This window comes from Pleurodeles waltl, chromosome 2_1 (genome assembly GCF_031143425.1).
Source record: "Pleurodeles waltl isolate 20211129_DDA chromosome 2_1, aPleWal1.hap1.20221129, whole genome shotgun sequence".
NCBI lineage: Eukaryota > Metazoa > Chordata > Amphibia > Caudata > Salamandridae > Pleurodeles > Pleurodeles waltl.
The window spans coordinates 811,881,689-811,904,902 of NC_090438.1; the positions used below are offsets into that span (position 1 = coordinate 811,881,689).

General features: G+C 47.6%; 1 protein-coding gene across 2 annotated transcripts in view; it reads left to right on the forward strand.

Moving 5' to 3' along the window:
• The window catches only part of TDP2 (tyrosyl-DNA phosphodiesterase 2), a 156,382-nt gene that overhangs the window by 72,924 nt on the left and 60,244 nt on the right, over nt 1–23,214 (forward strand). For both annotated transcript variants that reach the window (XM_069218725.1, XM_069218734.1), the window contains one exon: nt 7,484–7,575. In XM_069218725.1, the coding sequence (XP_069074826.1) occupies nt 7,484–7,575 (92 nt within the window). The remainder of the gene's footprint in view (nt 1–7,483; nt 7,576–23,214) is intronic.

Here is a 23,214-nt window from a genome sequence, read left to right on the forward strand (position 1 = left end):
GATGCTACCATAACAGAAGAGTCTCTGAATCTGCGCTGCGGAGCCCTTGGTGACTTAGCCCCCCCCCCCTTTGACCCTACTAAAGTCATGAGGGCCAGCTCCAAAAGCTTCAACACCCAGGCACAGGACATATCAATCTTCCCACGCACTTGGGATAACTTGTATCCACTGCTGCCTCCTCACATTCGAACGGGCCGAACAGGAGCTTATCCCTGGTAGTTTTTTGCAGTGTTTGACCATGGCAGCCACACGTGTTAAGAAAGATCACTCCTTAAAAGAGATGCTCACGAAACCAGCAGGTCCAGCAGCTAGTGACTGCCCCCCCATCTCTTCCGCAGCCCATTGCTGGGCAGTGATGAATTACAGGGCTCAGTGACCCACTCCTTCCTCGAGACTCTTCGCCTCTCTCAAGGAAGACCTCTAGACAGACAAAAGAGAGCTCTCTCACAACTTGAAGACAATCCGCACAAACCTGGCCAAGATAGTTGACAGAGTCTGTACCCTAACGGACAACATATCTAGCACAGACAAGGAAATAGAAAAACACCAGCAGGAGACACTACGCCTCAAGGAACATCATATTGACCTACAAGCACACGCTGAGGACCTAGAGAATAGTGTAAGATGTAACAATATCCACATCAGAAGGGCCCCGACAGCCGCAGAAGGGAATGATGTAGGGTCTTACACAAGGACCATCTTTGCTCAGATTCTAGAGATTACGAAGGCAGACATTCAGCTGGATAGGGCACACAAGTTGGTCCTGCCTCGATCTGCAAACCCCTTCCCATCTGACATCTTAGTGGGTGTACATCACTTTTCCATGACAGAACGGATTTTACTCAAGGCAGAAGAGCTCCATCCCCTCAATTTCGAGGCCACAATCTAACACTCTCGAGACATCTCAGCGCTCATCTTCCAGAAGAGGTAAGACTTCAGGCCCTATCACAACTCATTTGTGAGAGAAGGGCATCTCCTACTCCAGGGAGTTACATAAATAAGTCAGATATAGGGCAGGCTCCAATAACTCTTCCCTGTGACTGCTGAAATTGAACTCTTGGGGCTCGAAGTCTATATCTATGGACCATTCTAGCCCTTCAAATAGTTGAGTCACCAGACGATCAAGAGGGCAGAGGAATACACCCCCACACAGGGGCATACGACCAGACCTGGAGACCATTGCCGACGAGCAGCAAGTGGTGTTAGAAACTTTAACAGGTGACACTGACAAATCAGAGATGACCTGAGCTGGTGAACTTACATGGCCGATTATACTGGGGAATTTGGCAGATCTGCAGACCATCCCAGTCAATGGATCCTGATCTTGGAGATCTACTGGAGAGGGGATGCCATGTGACTGGGTCTCGACTCATCCAGAGACATTGTTGTTCTTTAAGTTGATGGGGAAATGGTTTCTATTGAGGGGGTACTCAAGATACAAAGATACATAGAAAGGCGTCACTTTCCACTCATGACATCAAATGCTTGGCCTATACAGTCTAACGTCACACACAATATCCATAGGAGTTTTTTTTCCCAAGCAGCAACTCCTCTAGCGACCCTACTTAAGAACCCTAACAAATTATACTACGGATAGTCACACTTAATATGAAAGGCCTCAACAATCCAGTGTGCCATCCTTTCCTACCTAACGCAAATCAAGGCAGACATATGCCTTCTCCAAGAAACACACTTGGTCGCGGGGGATCGGCATCACCTCAAATCACAGGATTTTCCACCACAGTTTTATTCCTCTGCAACCACCTAGACTGCTGGGGTAGAAACTCTAATTTCCAGGTCCTTTAAAGGGAAGATAGAGGATAAAAAAAGGCTGAAATTAGAGGCAGACTGCTGGTTTACCAGGTGAAGAATGGGACATAAGCACTTATTCTAGGCTCTACCTAGGCCCCCAATGAGGGCAGGAACACTTTATCTGCAATGGAGTAGCCGAAACCATGACAGCTGGGGAGCAGCTGGTACTTCTGGAAGAGGACCTCAATATAGTAGTCCAGAATGACCTAGATCGATCTACGATTCGCCAGAGGGGAACAGGGGAGATGCCAAGTGAAGGGGCCCAATGATTACATAAAATGGGGCTGCAAGACTTGTGGAGGGCGTCCCATCCACAGTCCAGGGACTACACATTTTATTCCCACAAGACCTATGCCTGCTTTGATCACTTTTTGGGGACTGCCGATTTGCAAGGCCTGGTAACTGCGATCGTCATTGAGCCTCGCTCGTTATTTGACCACGCGGCAGTAATACTAGACTTATCGCTTCCCCGAGGACCCGAGCTCATCAACCCTGGCGACTGTGGGAAACTTTACTCCTGGCGTAACTAAAGAAATAGAGAAAGCCTCTTACAGCTTCATGATTACTATCGATGTGGAGAACATTCCCATCGCACTGTTCTGGGATACCTGCAAGGCAGTTATCAGGGGAGTGTTCCTTGTGATATCCGCAGCTGATAAAACATGCTGGGAGAAACTAACACAACTCCAGCAACAAGTCCGAGAGCTGGAACGTATACAGCACTGCACGGGCATCCCTAGTCTATGGAGACAATTAGAAGTAGCCAGGAAACAGCTCACAAGCATAGATCTTGATGGAACGGAAAATTCTATCCTATGTCTTGAGCACTCCTATGTGGGAGGGAATAAATGCGGTTGACTCCTGGCCAACTGATTACATGCTCAGAGGCAAGCTGCGAGGGTCGAGGTTCTGGACGCCAGCGATGGAGCTATGGTCAAGGGGGACAAACTCATTGTCTTCCAGTTTCGGGACTTTTATAAAAACCTGTACTCTGCCCAGCACCTACCTCTAGACACCATCGCAAGATACTTACAAAGCGCACATACACCTCGCCTTACAGCGATGCAAGCAGACGAACTAGACTGCCCAGTCCGCATAGAGGAGATAATATTGGCCATAGCCCGCCAAAAACCTTGCAAATCGCCAGGACCAGCTATATTCTACAAGACCTTTGCAATACGCTAGCTCCCATACAGACTTGTTTATTTAACTCCATCATTGGCCCTCAAACTATGCCTGCGTCCATGATTGACGCATCCATAGTCGTTATTCCTAAACCTGGGAAGGACAAACAGCAATGTGGATCTTACTGCTTAATATCCCTCCTCAGTGTCAATGCGCAGCTGCTCACTAGTATACTGTCAGCACGCTTAAATCCACTCATGCCTAGTTTGATGGCCCCAGAGCATGCAGGTTTTATACCACAGAAGCAATGTAGCGTCAATACTAAGCAATTTCTCCATATTATTGACAAAGCAGGACGATCAAGGCGGGAAATTCTACTCTTGGCGATAGACGCAGAAAAGACATTCGAATGTGTACACTGGCCTTATTTGGAGGCAACGCTCGCCCATTTTGGGATTTGTGCCCAGCTCCGTGATTGGAAACTGACCAACTACAGCCACCTGACAGCGACCGTTAGAGTGAATAGCTGCACCTCGACCCCTTTTCCCATCTGCAGGGGGACACGACAGGGGTGCCTGCTGTTTCCCATGCTCTTTGCGTATATGGAGCTGTTTGACCAATGGGTGTGCGACTTCACGAATATCACTGGAGTACGCTTTGGAGGAGAGCATCACACCACCTGCTTAAATGCGGACAATGCCCTACTGACCCTGGATGACCCCTTGACAACCCTGCTAGCATTTTCAAAGGTAACAGAGAATTTTGGTGAAGCAGCAGGCTTTCGGATCAATGTCCCCAGGTCCCAGGCCATTAATCTTTTGGTCCCTTGACATATAAAGGCACAGCTTTCCAGCTGCTTCCCTATACAATGGTCGCAGACTTCCATCCCTCAATTAGGGATCCGGCTGTCCTCGACAGTGACCAAAACCATTACCCGAAACTATAAGGACCTGCTTTAACAAGTAACGAATGACATCACACACACTCAGTTATTGTGGCTGGATAGGATTGCAACACTTAAGATGACTGCTCTCTCGTTAATGTTATTCTTATTTCAAGTCCTCCTGCTAGAGCCTCCTGCCAGGATTATTAAAACCCTGCAGCAAGCAATACATTGCTTTGTTTGGGCGGACAAACGCCCATGACTGAATTGCAAACGTTAGCTATGAGCATCCTAAAAAAGGCAGGCTGTGGGTCCCTAATCTTCAGGGATACTATCAAGCCGCCCAGCTCTGCTACTTTGTTGAATAGTTTAAACCTGAATCCGAGAAACAATGGCTCTTTAAGGACCAAGCAGTAGCGGGTACATGTTTATGGAAGGTGCCTTTCCAACAGAGACCACACCGCGCAAGGGGGTAGTACTCCTTGTGGTTACAAAATCTATTCTGAGAGTGTGGGACTCTGTAGCCACATATGAAGGCTTGACCATATTAACTCTCCTCTCACTCCCATCAAGGGGAATCCTGACTTGATGCTGGGATTGGACCTCACTGTTTAAGTCTTGGCAAGCGAACGGGTGCCAATCCATAAGCCACCTATTTGGGGAGAAAGATATCCTCCCTTTTGAACAACTACAGGAAGACTTTGTGCTACCAGAGACAGAGAGACTTAGATATCTACAGGTACAACACTGGCTTTTCCACTCTGGTATGAAACTGGAGCTGAACAGCCCCTCACAGCCTTCGAGAAATGGCTGATCACAAAAAACACTGACAGGGGAATGATCACAAGCCTATATCATATCTTAATCCGTGCCTCTTCCTCACCTACCCTCCCTCCACACCAGGACAGAGACGTTTGGATCAGAAACTGGGCAAGCAACTGATAACTAAGAAATGAGTTGAGATACATTATAGGGCCCAACACATTGCCCGGAACACTTCGAGCATCGAGACAGTTACTAAAATCATCACCTATTGGTACCACACGCCGCTTCGATTGCAGAAATACTACCCTACAAGTACAGACTGTTGGCGTCAGTGTGGGTACCCTGGCATGAAACACCATATACTGTGGGATTTTCCTAAAATAGCAAACTTCTGGAACTAGGTTCTTACAGACATAGACACTTATTTAGGTGATCACCTTCCAAGATTTCCTGCATATATAATTCTGGAGTTGCCTAACGCGCTCACCTACGCACTCAAATCTCGTAGGAGTCGACCTATTAGTTTTGATTCATACACAGATGCACTCTGGGGAACTGCCACACCCGCTACTTACTTGTCCTGGCTACATACATTGTGGTACATCCTAGGCATGGAAAAGCTATCCCTGGTATGACCCTCACAAGGCGACTCTTAGAGAGACCTTTGGAAGGCCTATATTACCCTCTTATCCTCAAAGTTTAGTGAACTCACTTGCCCCAAATGCCTGAGACTGCTTCGCCTCGTTGATATGGCTACACCCGCACCATCAGATGCGGATGACAGGTCTCACATAAGACTGATGAAACTGACGACTATGAGTACCCCCAGGGGAGAGTGGGGAGGGAACAGCTGAGGGAGTTTCCTTTTCATGTTTTATTGTGCTCCCTGACACATCTCATATATATATACAGGGAGTGCAGAATTATTAGGCAAATGAGTATTTTGACCACATCATCCTCTTTATGCATGTTGTCTTACTCCAAGCTGTATAGGCTCGAAAGCCTTCTACCAATTAAGCATATTAGGTGATGTGCATCTCTGTAATGAGAAGGGGTGTGGTCTAATGACATCAACACCCTATATCAGGTGTGCATAATTATTAGGCAACTTCCTTTCCTTTGGCAAAATGGGTCAAAAGAAGGACTTGACAGGCTCAGAAAAGTCAAAAATAGTGAGATATCTTGCAGAGGGATGCAGCACTCTTAAAATTGCAAAGCTTCTGAAGCGTGATCATCGAACAATCAAGCGTTTCATTCAAAATAGTCAACAGGGTCGCAAGAAGCGTGTGGAAAAACCAAGGCGCAAAATAACTGCCCATGAACTGAGAAAAGTCAAGCGTGCAGCTGCCACGATGCCACTTGCCACCAGTTTGGCCATATTTCAGAGCTGCAACATCACTGGAGTGCCCAAAAGCACAAGGTGTGCAATACTCAGAGACATGGCCAAGGTAAGAAAGGCTGAAAGACGACCACCACTGAACAAGACACACAAGCTGAAACGTCAAGACTGGGCCAAGAAATATCTCAAGACTGATTTTTCTAAGGTTTTATGGACTGATGAAATGAGAGTGAGTCTTGATGGGCCAGATGGATGGGCCCGTGGCTGGATTGGTAAAGGGCAGAGAGCTCCAGTCCGACTCAGACGCCAGCAAGGTGGAGGTGGAGTACTGGTTTGGGCTGGTATCATCAAAGATGAGCTTGTGGGGCCTTTTCGGGTTGAGGATGGAGTCAAGCTCAACTCCCAGTCCTACTGCCAGTTCCTGGAAGACACCTTCTTCAAGCAGTGGTACAGGAAGAAGTCTGCATCCTTCAAGAAAAACATGATTTTCATGCAGGACAATGCTCCATCACACGCGTCCAAGTACTCCACAGCGTGGCTGGCAAGAAAGGGTATAAAAGAAGGAAATCTAATGACATGGCCTCCTTGTTCACCTGATCTGAACCCCATTGAGAACCTGTGGTCCATCATCAAATGTGAGATTTACAAGGAGGGAAAACAGTACACCTCTCTGAACAGTGTCTGGGAGGCTGTGGTTGCTGCTGCACGCAATGTTGATGGTGAACAGATCAAAACACTGACAGAATCCATGGATGGCAGGCTTTTGAGTGTCCTTGCAAAGACAGGTGGCTATATTGGTCACTGATTTGTTTTTGTTTTGTTTTTGAATGTCAGAAATGTATATTTGTGAATGTTGAGATGTTATATTGGTTTCACTGGTAATAATGAATAATTGAAATGGGTATATATATTTTTTTGTTAAGTTGCCTAATAATTATGCACAGTAATAGTCACCTGCACACACAGATATCCCCCTAACATAGCTAAAACTAAAAACAAACTAAAAACTACTTCCAAATATATTCAGCTTTGATATTAATGAGTTTTTTGGGTTCATTGAGAACATGGTTGTTGTTCAATAATAAAATTAATCCTCAAAAATACAACTTGCCTAATAATTCTGCACTCCCTGTATACTGTTTAAAAACCATTGAAGGGGTCTGTTCAAATATATAAAATAGATTTGAACCATAAATCCTGTTTCATAGCTTCCCAATTGCTTGTTTCTAGCTACACTGTACATTAATGTGTACTTGAAGTGCATTAAATGTTTTCATGATATTCTGCCTACTCTGTTAAAAGATCTTTCTGGTATTATAAGATAGTGTAAAAAAATAAATGCCTGCAACAGTTGTGGTGATGTTTTAATTGTTCAGTCATGTATTTTTTATATCTTTTTATAATTATATTTCTAAATTTCATGTCATTATTCTAAGACACAAATACAATTTAGTATGAATTTTATGTTGTGTATGTGCTTGCCAATGAATTGGTAACTGAATGGCATGCGAACCTTACTCCATCCTGTTGTTCTTGCCTCCGTTTATATGTTTGTCCAGGTACAGCCCAGATGTAGTTTTTCTGCAGGAAGTAATTCCTCCTTACCTTGCCTACCTTGAGAAGAGAGCAGTTAGCTACACTATCATTCCAGGTATGAACAGATATCACAAACTACTTTTTCTTTAATGGTCAATGCTATCAGTTTTATTTTGGGTGCAGGGAATCTCGGTACAGAAATGAAAAGTGCTCTGTCTTCTGATATTTTTTCAATAAAAGATAATTTTATTAACGAAATTAGTACCGTATACCACAGAATTTGATTTCACTCTTTCAGGCAGAAGCAAAGTGGCTTGATTGTTAAAGTATAAGGCTAGAGCATACCTGCTGTGTACCGAAACAGTTTGCATTATAAAATGGCTTGAATTTAACATATGCTTTGTATTCAGTCCTAGAAACTTGTCCCAGTCTCTACAATGGGTGTGCCTTTCTTCCTTCTCTGTAAAGTATGACATCTCACTTTTGTACGCATTTTTACGTGCCGTGACAGATGCCTGTAAACTAGACCTGGTGTTAGCTATAACTGTTTTATATAACTAACTGCATAAAGATAAACTGTATTACTTATTAAAAGCTGAATTAAGAAATTCGTCTGTAGCCTGTTCAACTTCCTTTGTCTAAATGTTTTCACAACCGGCCACGTGTATTAGTTGTATATTACCTGGCCTTAGGAATGTCAAATTAAGAAGACAGCAGCTGAAGGGGAAATAAATGTTTACTGACTGTCGGTGCAAGAATGAGCAATTGCAACTTTCTTCTCTCTTTTTTTTAAATGTTATTCCTTCATTATGATTTTTTTCCCGCTATGTCTCCTGATAAATTGGGATGTGTTTGGTGTTCTTTCCCATGCCCCTGCCAGCTTACTTCAGGTAGCTGTAGGTTTAGAAGTGTATTATTTAACACACAAAGTTGCACTTCCAGGTAAATGTTGTCAGATCTTTTTGGACTTCTTGTCCTCTTCATTGAAACGTATCTCTTGTGGCATCCCTCGGAAGCACCACTGTTTTCTCAGCTTTTTTAAGTATCTACATGAGGCTACACGGCAGCTTATCACATCATCTGAAATTCCAGTTACCTTCAAACGATTTTCAGCTGCATATCTGCATGGAAAGCCCTGGAGGTCAGTTAAAAGTAATCACTTTTTAGAATACCATCCTTTCTGGATAAAGGAAAATCATCTTCGACCAAATGAAATGAACACCGAAATTTCATACCTAGAGATGTGCCAGCCTGCACTTTTATTCAAGTGGTCAGATGAACTATGTGTAGTAAACCACTCGGGATGTAGCCCAGTTCAGAGCTCCACTTTACACACCAAACCACAACATGCATACCAAATCGTGAGAAAAGATAAATCCTCTCTTTCAAATAAAAAATTCCAAATCCTTTGGGGTTGCATGTTTGGTTCTTGATAACATAACCTACTATGCTGCACCCATGTCATATATCCTGAAACATCAGAGATCAAGCATTGGCAAAGCTACACAAGTGGGATACTGTTTTTACTGGGAAAAGTGTGGAATGCTGGCTGGTAGGAATTTTGTGGATGCAACTGCTAGAATTTTCCTGGCCAGTACTGTGAGAGAAATTGAGATTTTAGGCAAAATTTGAGGCTTGCAGGCCACTGTAGGGACGAAAACGTTGTGGAATCCATAGAGGTCACACTAACCTGGACTCCCCTGGGTGTTTCGTTTTCAGAAATGTTTAGGTGTAGGAGGTATGCTTAGTTGCCAGCTGACTTTGTTCCCAAATAGTGCAGCCATTCATCATGGCAAGTAAGATGTAATTGAGATGTACCCCTACTCTGCTGTGCCATACATAAAATAATTTACATATCCTCTCCCTTGCTAGGGGGGTATTTTAATCCTCAGAGGGCAAAAATAATGTTATGGCCCTCATTACAACCCTGGCAGTCGGTGATAAAGCGGCGGTAATACCGCCAACAGGCCGACGATAATAAGTATGAAATTATGACCACGGCGGAAATCGCTCAGACAGACAGCCACTTTAACACACCAACTGCCAGGGCAAAACCAACAGGCACCACAGTGGTAACCGCCAGTAGCCAGGCGGAAGACAATGTACGGCCCACAGTAATATGACACGCCTATCTGTCACCTTTTCCGGGGCGGTACCAATGACATCAAAAGCCTGGCGGAAACAGAACACAGAAGGGAAACGACTCACCTCTGGAGACTCAGGGAAGGACCACGCCACCATGGAGCCAAAGCTGCATGTGTTCCCCATGCTCTTCTACCTTCTGCTCCATTACGAACACCAACGCCGGCGAAGATGACCACGGTGAGTACTGACGCTTAGCACACAGGGGAGTGGGGAAGGAAAAAGAGAGTGACACACACACGCAACATGCAACATCCCCACCCACAACACCACACACTCAACCAGATGCAGTGACATAACATATTCACCCTGTACCCCTCAGGAATAATGCAAGGACAAATACTATAGTGTAAAAAGGCTGTAATAAGATAATTATAGGTGAAATCCGTGCTTCCAAATCAAAAAGTATATACAGATTTACAATGCAAGGGACACTGCCCAGTCCTCAATGTCCATGGGCCACAGGGCCACATTACAAAGTCCAAGGCCCAATCTGACTCCTTCAACAACACAGAGAGAACACTGCAGGGGCATCAGGTTGAAAATAGACAGGCATCTCAGGGGGATGGGTAATGGGGGGGGACCTCAGCCGGAAGATGGTACAACGCCACTGGTCCTGGAGGGGGCAACATGCCCTGTGCTCTGTCCTGGGGAGTGCAAGGCCACAGTCTCTCAAGTGGGTGATTTGCCCACTGCTTGGTCCTGGGAAGTGCAAGGCCACAGTCTCTCAAGTGGGTGATTTGCCCACTGGTTCTGGAGGGGGCATTGTGCCCAGTGAGCTCCATCCTGGGAAGGATGAGGTGAGTGGATGGCATCTCCACTGGTGCTGGAGGGGGCAACATGCCCTGTGATGCAGATCTTGGGGAGTGCAAGGCCACAGTCTCTCACCTGAGTGTTAGACCCACAGGATTTGCTGGTGCCAGACCGCGCAACAGCCCAGGGACGCAGGGCTACACACTGTCCGCCGGCAGTGACGGCTGCTCAGTGGTGGCAGTGGCGGTGCTGGTGGCATTGCTAGCAGTGGTGGGGGGAGGCTCTAGCCCTTCCCCTGCAGCCTTGCACGGCTGCCCACTGGGGCTGCTGCTGCTGGCAGTGGTGGGGGAGGCTCCAGCCCTTCTTCCCCTGCAGCCTCGGACGGCTGCCCACTGGGGCTGCTGCTGCTGGCAGTGGTGCTGGTGGCGGTGCTGGCAGTTGAGGGGGGAGGCTCCAACCCATCCCCTGCAGCCTTGGACGGCTGAGCCACCATGGTTGGTGGTGGGGGCTCTGACTGAGTCCCAGCACTAGGCCTCTTTTCCTTTTTGCCTCCTGGTGCAGGCCCCTTCCCCTTCCTGCCAGAAGCTGGGGATGGCTCCTTGCTCCTTTTGGCAGCTGGGGACTGCTCCTTGCCCTTCCTCTCAGCAACCGGGGATTGCTCCTTGCCCTTCCTGTCAGCAGCTGGGGGTGCCTCCTTGCCCTTCCTTTTTGCAGCTGGGGGTGCCTCCTTGCCCTTCCCTGCAGCAGCTGGGAGTGCCTCCTTGCAGCACTTGGTGCAGGCACCCTATCAGTGTGGCTGCCTGGTGCCCGGGATCCTCTCCCACCTAGTGTAGCTGTGGACACTACTGTGCCTGTGGACTGGGTGGCTGAGGTGCTTGCCTGGGTTTTGACCACCCTGGCCTGATGTGAGGGACGCGGGGGAGGGCTAGTGAAGAGGTCAGTGTTGGCGAGGAAAAGCTTCTTAGGGACATTGGGGTGGGAAGAGGGAGATGGTTTGGGAGTGGAGGAAGAGGGAGTGGTTGTAGGAGGTGTCCGTTTGCTGTGTTTGGGTGCAGGTGCATGGGCTGGACGCTGTTGTGAGGTGGATAGCTGTTGGGTATCTGAGTGCTTGCGTTTGTGTAATTTGGGAGGAGGGGGCACAGACACAGTGGGAGAGGACACGGCCATGTGCATGGAAGTGGGGGTGGTGACTACCAGTGAGGGGCGTGTGCTGTTAGGTGTGATGGTGATGGTGGTGGGGGTAGTGGATGAGGATGTAGTGCATGCGGATGTGGGTGTAGACACAACTGGGAGGGAGATGGAGGACGAGGAGGAGGGGCCCACAGTGGAGGCAGTGGATGTTGGTATGTCTGCATCTGGATGGTGTTTGTGTGAGTGCCTGTGGGATGAAGTGTGGTGCTTGTGCTTGCCATGTATACTCGTGTGTTGTCCAGAGTACATGCACGTCTGCCTTTGTGCTTGGGATAGGTTGGGGTTGAGTGGAATGGAATTGGGTAGAGGAAGTTGGAGGGGGGAGGCTAAAAACAGGGACAATAGCTGCCATCAGAGAGGAGGCCAGAGCCTGGATTGATCTATGTTGGGCAGCCATGCCAGTGTGAATGCCCTCCAGGAATGCATTGGACTGTTGCATTTGGGCTGCCATCCCCTGCATGGCATTCACAATGGTTGACTGCCCAACAGAGATGGATCACAGGAGGTCAATAGCCTCCTCACTCAGGGCAGGAGGGCTAACTGGGGCAGGGCATGAGGTGCCTGGGGCGAAGGAGATGCCCACCCTCCTGGGTGAGTGGGCACGGGAAACTCGCTGAGGGGCTGCTGATAGAGGGGGTGGCTGCTGTAGCTGGGGTGGGCACATAGGTGTCTGCCACGACCAGGGAGCTTCCATCGGAGGAGGAATCCGTGTCCGAACTGTCCCCTCCTGTCTCTGTCATGGTGCTCCCCTCACCCTCTGTCCCACTGGTGCCCTCACAGTCAGTGTAATCTGCATCCTGTGTCCTGTGGGATGTATCTCCCTCCGTCGCCAGTACCTCTGCTCCTCTGCCAGATGATGCTAATGCACATAAGGACAGGGTGACACAACAAAAAGGGGGGGGGAGAGACAAAGGATACACTTGGTCAATGGCGGCAACAACACCACCCTTGTCGTACACAACACACACACACGGAACAGGCCTACGCACTAGGAAATGCACTACCAGTCACAGTGGTAGTCACCAGGCCATGGATAGGGACACCTAATGCCAATTGCAGTATACCTGAGACCCACAGACCCCTGCCCAGTAGTGGATGCCTACTAGCTTAGTTGGAGGAATTTTACATCAGAACCCTGCCCAACATGGGACCTATGCTGCAATGGCACACTCAGGCCCACATCCCCCACCCGGATCCCACCCCACCAGGCACAAGCTGTATATTGGGGCACTGTACTCACCCCCTTGTGGCTGCTGTGATGCCCCCAAGCGCCCATCCAGCTCCGGATAGGCCTCCGCAAGTATGCGGGCCATCAGGGGGGTCAGGGTTCAACGGGCACCCCTTCTTCGTTGGGAGGCCATCCCCAGCTGGGCCTCCGCTGTCTTCGTGCCCAGCATCTCAGGTCCTCCCACCGTTTGCGACAGTGGGTGCTCTGCCTTTCGTATACCCCCCAGGGTCCACATGTCCTTGGCGATGGCACACCATATACCCTTTTTCTGATGGGCGCTGACCTGCAGGGAAATGGACACAGGGAAAGGTATTAGTGCGACCGTCCTGCCTGTTACACTCATGGTCACCATGCCCCTTCCCATCCCCATTAGCACAGACATGGCCCACCATACATGCTGCACGCTGCCCAGAGACCATTCACCACACACACCCTACATGAGGCCATCACACACAGCACTCCATGCATTCACGCCCCATGCATCATACTCACAGTGTACTCACCTGTTAGTCTGGAGGCGCATACAGCATTCGGTACTGGGGTAGGATCCCATCCACCAGTCTCTCCAACTCTGCCGAGGTGAAGACAGGGGCCCTTTCCCCAGTGACACGAGCCATGGTCAGTTTCAGACACAGGTCACAGCAGCATGTGCAGTGTAGGTCCTCTCCTGTTGAAGGTCAGGTAGCAAGTGAGTGAACAGATACCATCACCGCCGGCGTACATCACCATTGGCCACTGTAACCCATAGTGCCCAATGTTAACCAATGAGGAGTTGCACCGCGGAATTATCTCATTTCCAACTGTCCCTCCAAACAGGACAGGCGGACGCCATTTCAGGGGGGGTGCAGGCCATGGCTCCTAAATGTGTCACAGTACACATATGCACCATTTGGACCTCTCCAACAAAATACTGTTACAATCACAACATGCATTGAAGTGTAGTGGTTGGAAATAAGAGATACTGACCAGCTGTTCACCATTTTGTCCCATAGATTGCAACCGCTGCGGATGAATAGAATATGGAGGCATATCCCCATGTACAGACCCCTGGTGGACTTGGCAACAATGGAGGACAGGCACATTATCCTCACTATAGACTGGACAGGGACACAATCACAGAGCTGTGTGCCCAATTGGAGCCTGACCTAATCCCTGCTATCTGTCACTCCACCGGGATCCCCCCTCTTGTGCAAGTGCTATCAGTGCTCCATTTCCTGGCAACTGGCTCCTTCCAAGTGACAGTGGGCTTGTCAGCAGGAAAGTCTCAGCCAATGTTCTTAATAGTGCTGACAAGAGTGTTGTCTGTCCTGATTAAAAACATGTGCAGCTACATCGTTTTCCCCCAAGTGGAGGATTTGGCCACAGTGAAAGCTGATTTATATGCAATGGGACATATCCCCAACATTATTGGGGCAATTGATGGTACACATATTGCACTTGTCTCCCCCCCCCCAACCGCCCCCCCTTGCGAAATGAACAGGTGTTCAGAAATCAAAAGAGCTTTCACTCCATGAATGTGCAGATGGTGGGCCTCTGGTGGACCAGTACATCTCCCACGTCAATGCGAAATATCCTGGGTCTGTGCACGATGCCTTTATCCTGAGGAATGGCAGCATCCCATATGTGATGGCTCAACTCCAGAGTCACAGGTTGTGGCTAATAGGTGAGCCCTGGTTCCCACCCATTATATGTTGGTGTATGTGTATGGTGTGGGCCCTAAGGGTTGGTGTGTGGCTAACAGTTGTCCCTCGATATTTGCAGGTGACTCTGGTTACCCCAACCTCTCATGGCTACTGACCCCTGTGAGGAATCCCAGGACAAAGGCAGAGGAACGTTACAATGAGGCACATGGGTGAATAAGAAGAATTATAAAGAGGACCTTTGGCCTCCTGAAGGCCAGGTTTCGTTGCCTCCATCTAACAGGTGGATCCCTGTACTACTCACCCAAGAAGGTCTGCCAGATCATCGTGGCATGCTGTATATTGCACAACCTTGCCTTACGTCGCCAGGTGCCTTTTCTGTAGGAGGATGAGGCTGGAGATGACCGTGTGGCAGCAGTGGACCCTGTGGACAGTGAAGCTGAGGATGAGGACAACAGAAGTGCAATAATTCGTCAATACTTCCAATGACACACTGGCAAGACAGTGTAACTTCACATTTAATTGACAGTTTTGTGTTTGACATTGTCACTGGGAGGCTGATTTTCCCACTTCTATGGCCACTCACTGTACACTTTGGCATCTCTATTTGCAGATATTTGTGCCCCACTATCGCTCCTGGTGTGTTGACTGCAGCCAACTACTGGTCATTTCTATGTATACCTTACTGTACAGTTCATTTTCAATGTTTAAATCTTGTTAAACAAATACATACTTAAATCATTTGACTTACTCCATATTTGTATTTTTTCAAAGGGTGTTTATTTAAGTGCTAAGAAGTAGAGGGGTTGTGCAATGGGCTGAGGTGATGGTGGAGTAAAGTCCAGGTTAGAGTCCAGTCTATTTGTATTACAGGTGCATTGTCCAAGAGGGCATAGGAAGGGGAGCAATGGCAGTTCAAGATGGAGAGGGTGACAGAGTGGGACACAAGGGTGACAATCAGGAGAGTCTTATTTCCTGTCAGGGGTCTTGGCAATAGTCTCTGGCTTTTGCCTGGATCGCAGGGAATGTGTGCGGGGTGGTTCTCCTTCTGCACGGGGAGGGGTGCTGGTGGTCTGTTGGTCCTGTGGTGGGGCCTCCTGTCCACTAGCGGCAGCGGAGGTGGAGGGCTGTTCATTGGTTTGGCTAGTGGCAGCAGCCCGGTAGGGTGCCACTGCCTCCCTCATAGTGTTGGCCATGTCTGCCAGCAGCCCTGCAATGGAGACCAGGGTGGTGTTGATGTCCTTCAAGTCCTCCCTGATCCCCAGGTACTGCCCATTCTGCAGCCACATGTTCTCCTGCAACTTGCCCAGAATCTGGCCCAGCATATCCTGGGAATGTTGGTATGCTCCCAGGATCGCGGTGAGTGCCTCCTGGAGAGTCGGTTCCCCGGGTCTGTCCTCCCCCTGTCGCACAGCAGTCCTCCCAGCTTCCCGGTTGTCCTGTGCCTCTGCCCCCTGAACCGTGTGCCCACTGACACTGACCCCAGGTCCCTGATCATCCTGTGTTTGTGGGGTGGCCTGGGGTCCCTGTAGTGGTGGACACACTGCTGATTGACGTGTCCTGTGGACAGAGGTATGGGCCCGCTAGGTGGGTGCTGTGGTAGTGTTTCCTGAGGGGGGCTCTGTGGTGGGTGGTGTGAGAGTGTGCCTGGGTAACCGACTATCCGGAGATCCCTGATGGGCCAGGTTGGTCATCCAGATCCAGGCGAGCAGAGCTGTTGTCATCACTGTGGGCCTCTTCGGGAGGGGACTGGATGTTGCTGGCACCTCTTCTCCGGTGACATTGGCTGGGGGACCTGTGGGGATGTAAATGCAGTGTTATTATTTCCGCCTGTGACATCATGTGCATGGGTGTGTTGCCCTCTATGGTTGTTGTTGCCCTGGCAGATTTGCCTTTTTGTGAGCTGCTATTTAGTGGGCTAGGAGATTCTCTCCAGTGTGCATGCAGTAGTGATAGGTGTCAATGCAGGTCTGTGAGGGGTGTCCATGCATTGGTGTTACATGCAGGGCTTGGTATTGGGATGAGTGGGTTGTGATGGTGGGGTATGTGGGAGGTGGTGAAGTGATGGGAGTGAGGGTACGGGTGGGGGTTTATGATGGCATGCAGGTAGGGGGGGTGATAGTAATATAGATTTGACTTACCAGAGTCCAGTCCTCCTCCTACTCCTGCCAGGCCCTCAGGATGCATGATTGCCAAGACTTGCTCCTCCCAGGTTGTTAGTTGTGGGAGAGGAGGCGGGGGTCCACCGCCAGTCCTCTGTACAGCTAGTTGGTGTCTTGCTGCTGTGGAATGCACCTTCCCCCGTAGGTCGTTCCATCCCTTGTTATTGGGAGCTGTCCCACAGCGTTGAGCCTGTCCACGATTCTCAGCCATAGCAACATCTTCCTAGCAATGGATGTCTGCTGCACCTGTGATCCAAATAGCTGTGGCTCTACCTAGGTGATTTCCTCCACCATGACCCTTAGCTCCTCCTCAGAGAATCTGTGATGTCATTGTGGTGCCATGGGTGTAGTGAATGGTGTGGGTGAGGATGTGTGGGGTGTGTGATTTAAGGTGCATGGATGGTGTATAGATGATGGTTATGTGGCTCTGGTTGTGTGGGTGCTCTTGCTGTATCTCTCTCTGGTGGCACTTCTTTCTAGTTGTAAAGGGTTGTGGGTATTGTGGGTGTGTGTTTTATGGTGGTGTGGGTGTGGTGTGTGTATGGGTGTCAGGTGTGTGTTATTTAAATTGACCAATGTAGTGTTGTTTTGTATGTGTGTGTGTCTTTTGAGCACAGCGGTATGTCCCGCCAATGGTTTACTGCCATTCAATGTCCACCACGGTGATTCGTGGGTCATAATGTGATGGGCCTAGTTCTGTTGGCGTAACGGTGTGGGTTTGGATACCGCCAGTTTATCACTGACCTTTGGGCTGGCGGACTTGTGTGTGGCTGTATAGTGATGGATTGGTATGTGTGTGTCATAATATGCCTGGCGGTTATCCGCGGCAGCGGCGCTATGTTGGCAGCAGTCGACATGGTGGTAAGCGGGATTTACCGCCAATGTCATAATGAGGGTCTATGCCTGTTCTCGGGTGGCGACTGTAATACAAAACAATGGCTTCTAGACGTGAATGCAACAGTGCTAGCAAACCAATAAATAATCAAGAAAATATTTCTTTATAAATGCATTGTATAACGGTGCAGTGGGTGTGAGTGAAGTTCCACAATTTGTCGACCTTTTGATCATTGTTTGATCATCAATAAGACTCTAGATATACCCAAGCCCGAGAATTATGCTGAAATAAAGAAAAGATAGAGATAGTAAAGAAACAAGAAATGCTGTGTAAGGTACTAAAAGCATATATAGAAAGGTACTCACAAAAAAAAATCGACCTTGCAAAAGACTGAAAGAAAATAGAAAAGGGGAAGACATGAATCTTAGCAAAATAAATCATAGATTACCAGACTGACAAATAAACACTGCTTACCTCAAGAGGTAAATCATAAATTAGCAGTCCTATTCGGTGCCAAACTTTGGCAAATGTCAACTGCAAATTTAATGTAAATATGTGCTGTCACCGTCAGTCTCCTTCTAATGTGGTCTATACTGGTCCTTTTTTTTGTAATACCTCTTCTTGTGTTGCAGTATCCTTATCTGTTAGTCTCCCGTGACACTCCCATTTTGGATTTTTCTGTTTTTCATTCTTACACCTTTATATTCCCTAGGAATTCCACTTTATTTACTTTTCTGATTTCAACTTTATAATATTGGGGTAGCATTCTTCTCCCTGCATTAGGTCGTTAACTCGCGACAATTCCAATACGACCACTCTGTTTACCTTTCATTCCACTACTCTATTATCCACACATCAAAGATGCTGTCCACTTTTGTGTCCCATTTCCACACCGCTGGCTTCAATGTGAAACCAACGAGTGGATGATTTTCTTTTCATGGTTTCATTTTTACACCTTTGTATCTCCTAAGAAATCCACAATAATCACTTTTCTGTTGCGGTGATGTGATATTGGAGGTAGAAGTAGTTCTCTCTCTACGTTTGCTCTGTAACTCTCAAGCATACCAATATGGCCGCTCCATTTAGAACCTCTGTGTCCTTTCTTTCTCTCTAATACCTGTTATTCGCACATCCAGCACACCAGCTGTTCTCAGTCCTACCTTCATTTTCACGATGCTGGCATAAATGTGAAACCAACAAGTGGTCGCGTTCTTTTCCACTTGCTGTTCACTTTGACGTCCGGATGCTGCTTCCATTGCACCGTGCCCAACTTTCTTGTATTCGCTCCCAATTTGGGACTGATTTTTCATGGAGAGGCTCACACTACACACCAGGCAGTGAATCATAGTCTTCCATGGCTTGGGAATGCTTCCAATTGGCTCCCGATATCATCCTCCGAGTTTTGAACCTTTTTCCCTAGGTAATGTAGATTTTCCTAGTATTCTATGACGGAAAGTATTCATTTTATTAAAGACACGGAGGCGAGTATAATGCTTCTCAAACTTGCTTTATTTTAGTGAGCAGCAGTCAAGGAACAACTACAATTTGCCATGAGGCAAAGGGGAACAGAAGCCAATGGGAAGTAAAAACGTATCGGGATATGAACCAATGGGGACATGAGACCTGGTATAATCACTATACTTGACTGCGACCAGCCCTCTTTCTTGATGCGAGAAGGGTAGTCTGTGTGGGTGAACAGGGGAAGTATAGCAAAAACATCAGTAACGGCCAATAAGAGAGAACACAGTTCTTGAAAAAAGTTCATCCAGGACAGAAGGCGCGGGGAGATCCGGGGAGCAGGAAGAGGATGAAGTTGACATCGAGGAAGGTCATCGAACGGGGATGGTGTCTCCGAGGATACTGCTTGACATTCAGGTTGAATTCTGTGGTTGATTAGACGATACTGTGGGGAGGGAAAAAAGTCGAGAAAAAACTAATGTTAGAGAGACTCTGAGGAGGGATAATACTTGCCTCCGTATCTTTAATAAAATTAAGACCGTCATAGAATACTAGGAAAATCTACATTTTATGGCAAGACTGGAGGCTCCTATTACGCTTGTTTGAAGCATGTTAATAATGACAGAAGTTACTGTATGAACCGGTTTACAATAAAAAGTTCTAATGACATTGTCATTGGACCAATCAGCCGATCTCAGAATGTCCTCATGTCTAGAACCCAACCAAAAAGCTTTGGAAGCCATAGCTCCTCTGGAAGAGTGAGCGCCAAAAGTTGAGGTGTCAATACCAGCTAAGGACATTACCCAACGAACCCATCTAGCCAGGGTAGCCGAGGAAACTGGCCTGTGAGGTTTGCGGAAAGAAATAAGGAGTTGGGAACACGAGGACGTTCTGACATTGGCTGTGCGATCTTCATACACCTTAAGGCATTGACCTACGCATAATTTAGGTTGGTTGGGGAAATAAGGGTAGAACACTGAGCGGAGATTGGTTTTGGTACGTCTGTCGATGGAAACAAATAACGCCTGTAGGGGAAAACTGATGAGAGGAAATATCTAAAGCTCTCACATCTGACAAACGTTTGATAGAAACCAGACAGAGTAACATTGTAAGTTTAGCAGAAAGCATTTTTAAGGATAGGTCCGAATTATCCTGCCAGGAAAGAAACAGGTTTAAGACAACATTAACATCCCAAAGTTTTGAATACTTGGGTAAAGGAGGGAAAGAAAATGTTACTCCCTTGAGTAGACGGCAGAGCAGAGGATGTTCTCCAATAGGTTTTCCGTTGTTGTATGTATGTTGTAAGGAAATAGCTGATCTATACAAATTGATTGTTCTGTAAGACTTACTTGCGCTAGCTTGGGCAGCTAGGAAATTAATTATGTAAATTACATCGGCTGAAAAGGGATCGAGGCCCCTTCCCACACACCAGCTTGTCCAAAGAGACAAGGCGGAACAGTAGGCTTTCCTGGTACCAGGGGCCCAGGCCTTATTAATGAAGTCTGAAGCTTCTGCCGAAATAGGAATGGAAGATTGGGAAGACCCGATACCTTCCAGGCCGAAAGTGTGAGAGTGTTGTTGAGAATAAGGGGATGTGGATGACCTAGGGAATTCCGTAGAATTTAAGGGAAGGTCGGAAGAAGGACCGGGAAGTCGGTTGTGAGCTCGAGGAGGGGAGGGAACCAAACTTGAGTTTGCCAAAAGGGGCAACGATTATTAATGTTGCTTTCTGGCGCCTGACTTGAGCGAGTACTCTGGTAATCATTAAGAATGGAGGGAACGCATAATTGAGAGAAGAAGACCAATCCTGGAGAAAAGCATTGGAGGCTAGAGCTGAAAGATCCGGGCGCCAGCTGAAAAACAGTGGAAGTTGTGTGTTGAGATGAGAGGCAAAAAGATCTATTTAGAAGCGGCCCCATCTGTATAGAAGAGATTGAAAAATCAAAGGATGGAGTTGATATGCAATTTGGACTCCTCTGAAGACCATGAACCTCCAGTCGAGATTGTGCCACAACGGGCGCCCCATCCCGTCAGGCTTGCATCTGATTCTAACACAAGATCTGGGGCTGATACAAAGATAGTTCTGCCGTTCCAGGCATCTAAATGGTCTATCCACCATTGGAGCTCTAATCGGAACTCCTGGTCCAGATAAATAGTTTCTGAGTATGAAAGACCTTGTCTGAGATGACAAATTTTTATTCTTTGAAGAGCCCGGTAATGGAGAGGGCCGGGAAATATGGCCTGAATTGAAGAGGCGAGAAGGCCCACGATTCTGGCTAGGGATCTGAGAGAAATCTAGGAACTGTGTAGTACTTTTAGAATTTCATATTTGATGGATTTTACTTTTTGCTGAGGAAGATGCAGAGTAATGGAGGAGGAGTTGATTATGAAACCCAGGAATTCCATTTGTTGGGAAGGAATGGTGATGGATTTTTCCTTGTTGATGAGGAAACCCAATTGAGAGAGAAGGGAGTATGTGGACTGGAGATGGGATTGAAGAGAAAGGCAGTTCTGGTGCATTAGGAGGATGTCGTCAAGATAGATTAGTAATCTGATGCCTAGGGATCTGAGGTGGGCTGCTACCGGTTTCATTATTTTTGTGAAGCACCAGGGTGCTGACGAAAGGCCGAACGGAAGGGATGAAAATTGGTAAGTGTGGTTCCGCCACTGGAATTAGAGGTATTTTCTGTGGTTCACGTGGATCGGGATGATTAGGTACGCGTCCTGAACGTCTAGACGAACCATATAATCGCAAGGAAGGAGAATATCTGTTAGGTGGACGATGGTTTCCATCTTGAAATGTCTGTATACGACGAAGCAATTGAAATGCCTGAGATTGATAATGGGTTTTAATTTCTTGTTCTTTTTCTGGACTAAAAGGAGAGTGCTCAGAAAACCCAAAGGATCCTGACGGGAAACTTCTATGGCTTGTTTGGAAAGAAGTACCTGAATCTCTTCCGAGATGAGAGAGGACATTGTTGAAGAGAAACGAAGAGGCGAAATGTTTGATGAGGGGTTGAATAAAGCTCTATTGAATAACCTTGAACTGTGTTGTGAGTCCATGGATCAGATGTGATAGTGTGCCATTTTGCTGCAAATAAGGGAAGATGACCTCCTACAGGAGGAAGGCCAGAATTGTGGCTTACCTTTTTGGTAGTTATGTCTGGTACCACGTTGTCCACGGCCGCGGTAGCCTCTGCCATGCTGGGGATAGAACTGGGGTTTGTAGGATTGAGTCTCGTAGGCGGAGTTGAAGTAGCCTCTGGATCCTTGCGATCGAAATTAATGGACAGTAAAGCGGCTCCTACCTGTACCGGCCTTTGCAAAAACCCGTTGATTAAAGACTTTCTTGATTGATTGTTGTGCCATATCTACGGAGGCGAAGGTAGATACGAATTTTCCGAAGTCTTTGATGAACGATTGGCCAAAAAGGAGTCCATCTGCTTTAATGCCTGGGTCAATAGACGCGAAGTTGGCCAGTTTTGGATCCAGCTTTAGTAAAAGGCCTTTCCTCCTCTCATGCGTAATAGCGGCGTTTGCGTTGCCTAAAAGGCAAAAGGCTCTTTGAATCCAAAGTGAGAGTTCAGAAGGGTCAGTATCAGAATTGTCCATTTTTACCATTTCTGCCATATCGAAAATAAGGGCCAACTGCCCCACCAAGTCTAAAAGTTTGTCCTGGCAGCTCGACCAGGCCTTGTTGACCCCGTTGCGGGGATCTTTGCCAAACTTAGAAAAGAAAGTAAGGAGGGGTTGGTCAATTGAGGGAGTGGATGTAATGTTGGAACAAAGGGATGGTCTGGGGCATTCAGATCTCAGTTCGGCTCTAGTGGGTTTATCCAAAGGTAATCTCAGTCAGGAAGCGATGTAATCCCCTACGTTGGAGGAGGGAAGCCATTCAGTGGAATTGGGATGGTGGAGGAGGGAAGGGTCAAACATGGGATTACAGTCAGAATCCAGGATTAATTTGTCTGCAAAGGGATTCGAATTATCTAATTTTGTTTTTTTAAGGGGAGGAGAGAAGTGGGAAAGGGAGCCCAGTACGTCTGGATCGTCGTCCATGTCACCCATATCTTCATCAGTGTCAGAAATATGAGATATTACGATTTTCTTTGGCGCACTGGAAATATGTTTGGTTTTGGCAGTACATTTTCCATGGAAGGCCTTTAATTTCCCCTCCTTCAAAAGAGGCCTGGGAGGAGGCTCGTCCTCATCCTAGGGTGAAGAGACTTTTCCAGTCAACTTGGCGCCATCAGGGGTGACGTCAATTTGGGCCTTTTGGGCAGTCAAGTCTTTAATCTTACGTTTTCTGCTTTCCCCCGCAGAATGGGCCAGTAAGGATTTTGAA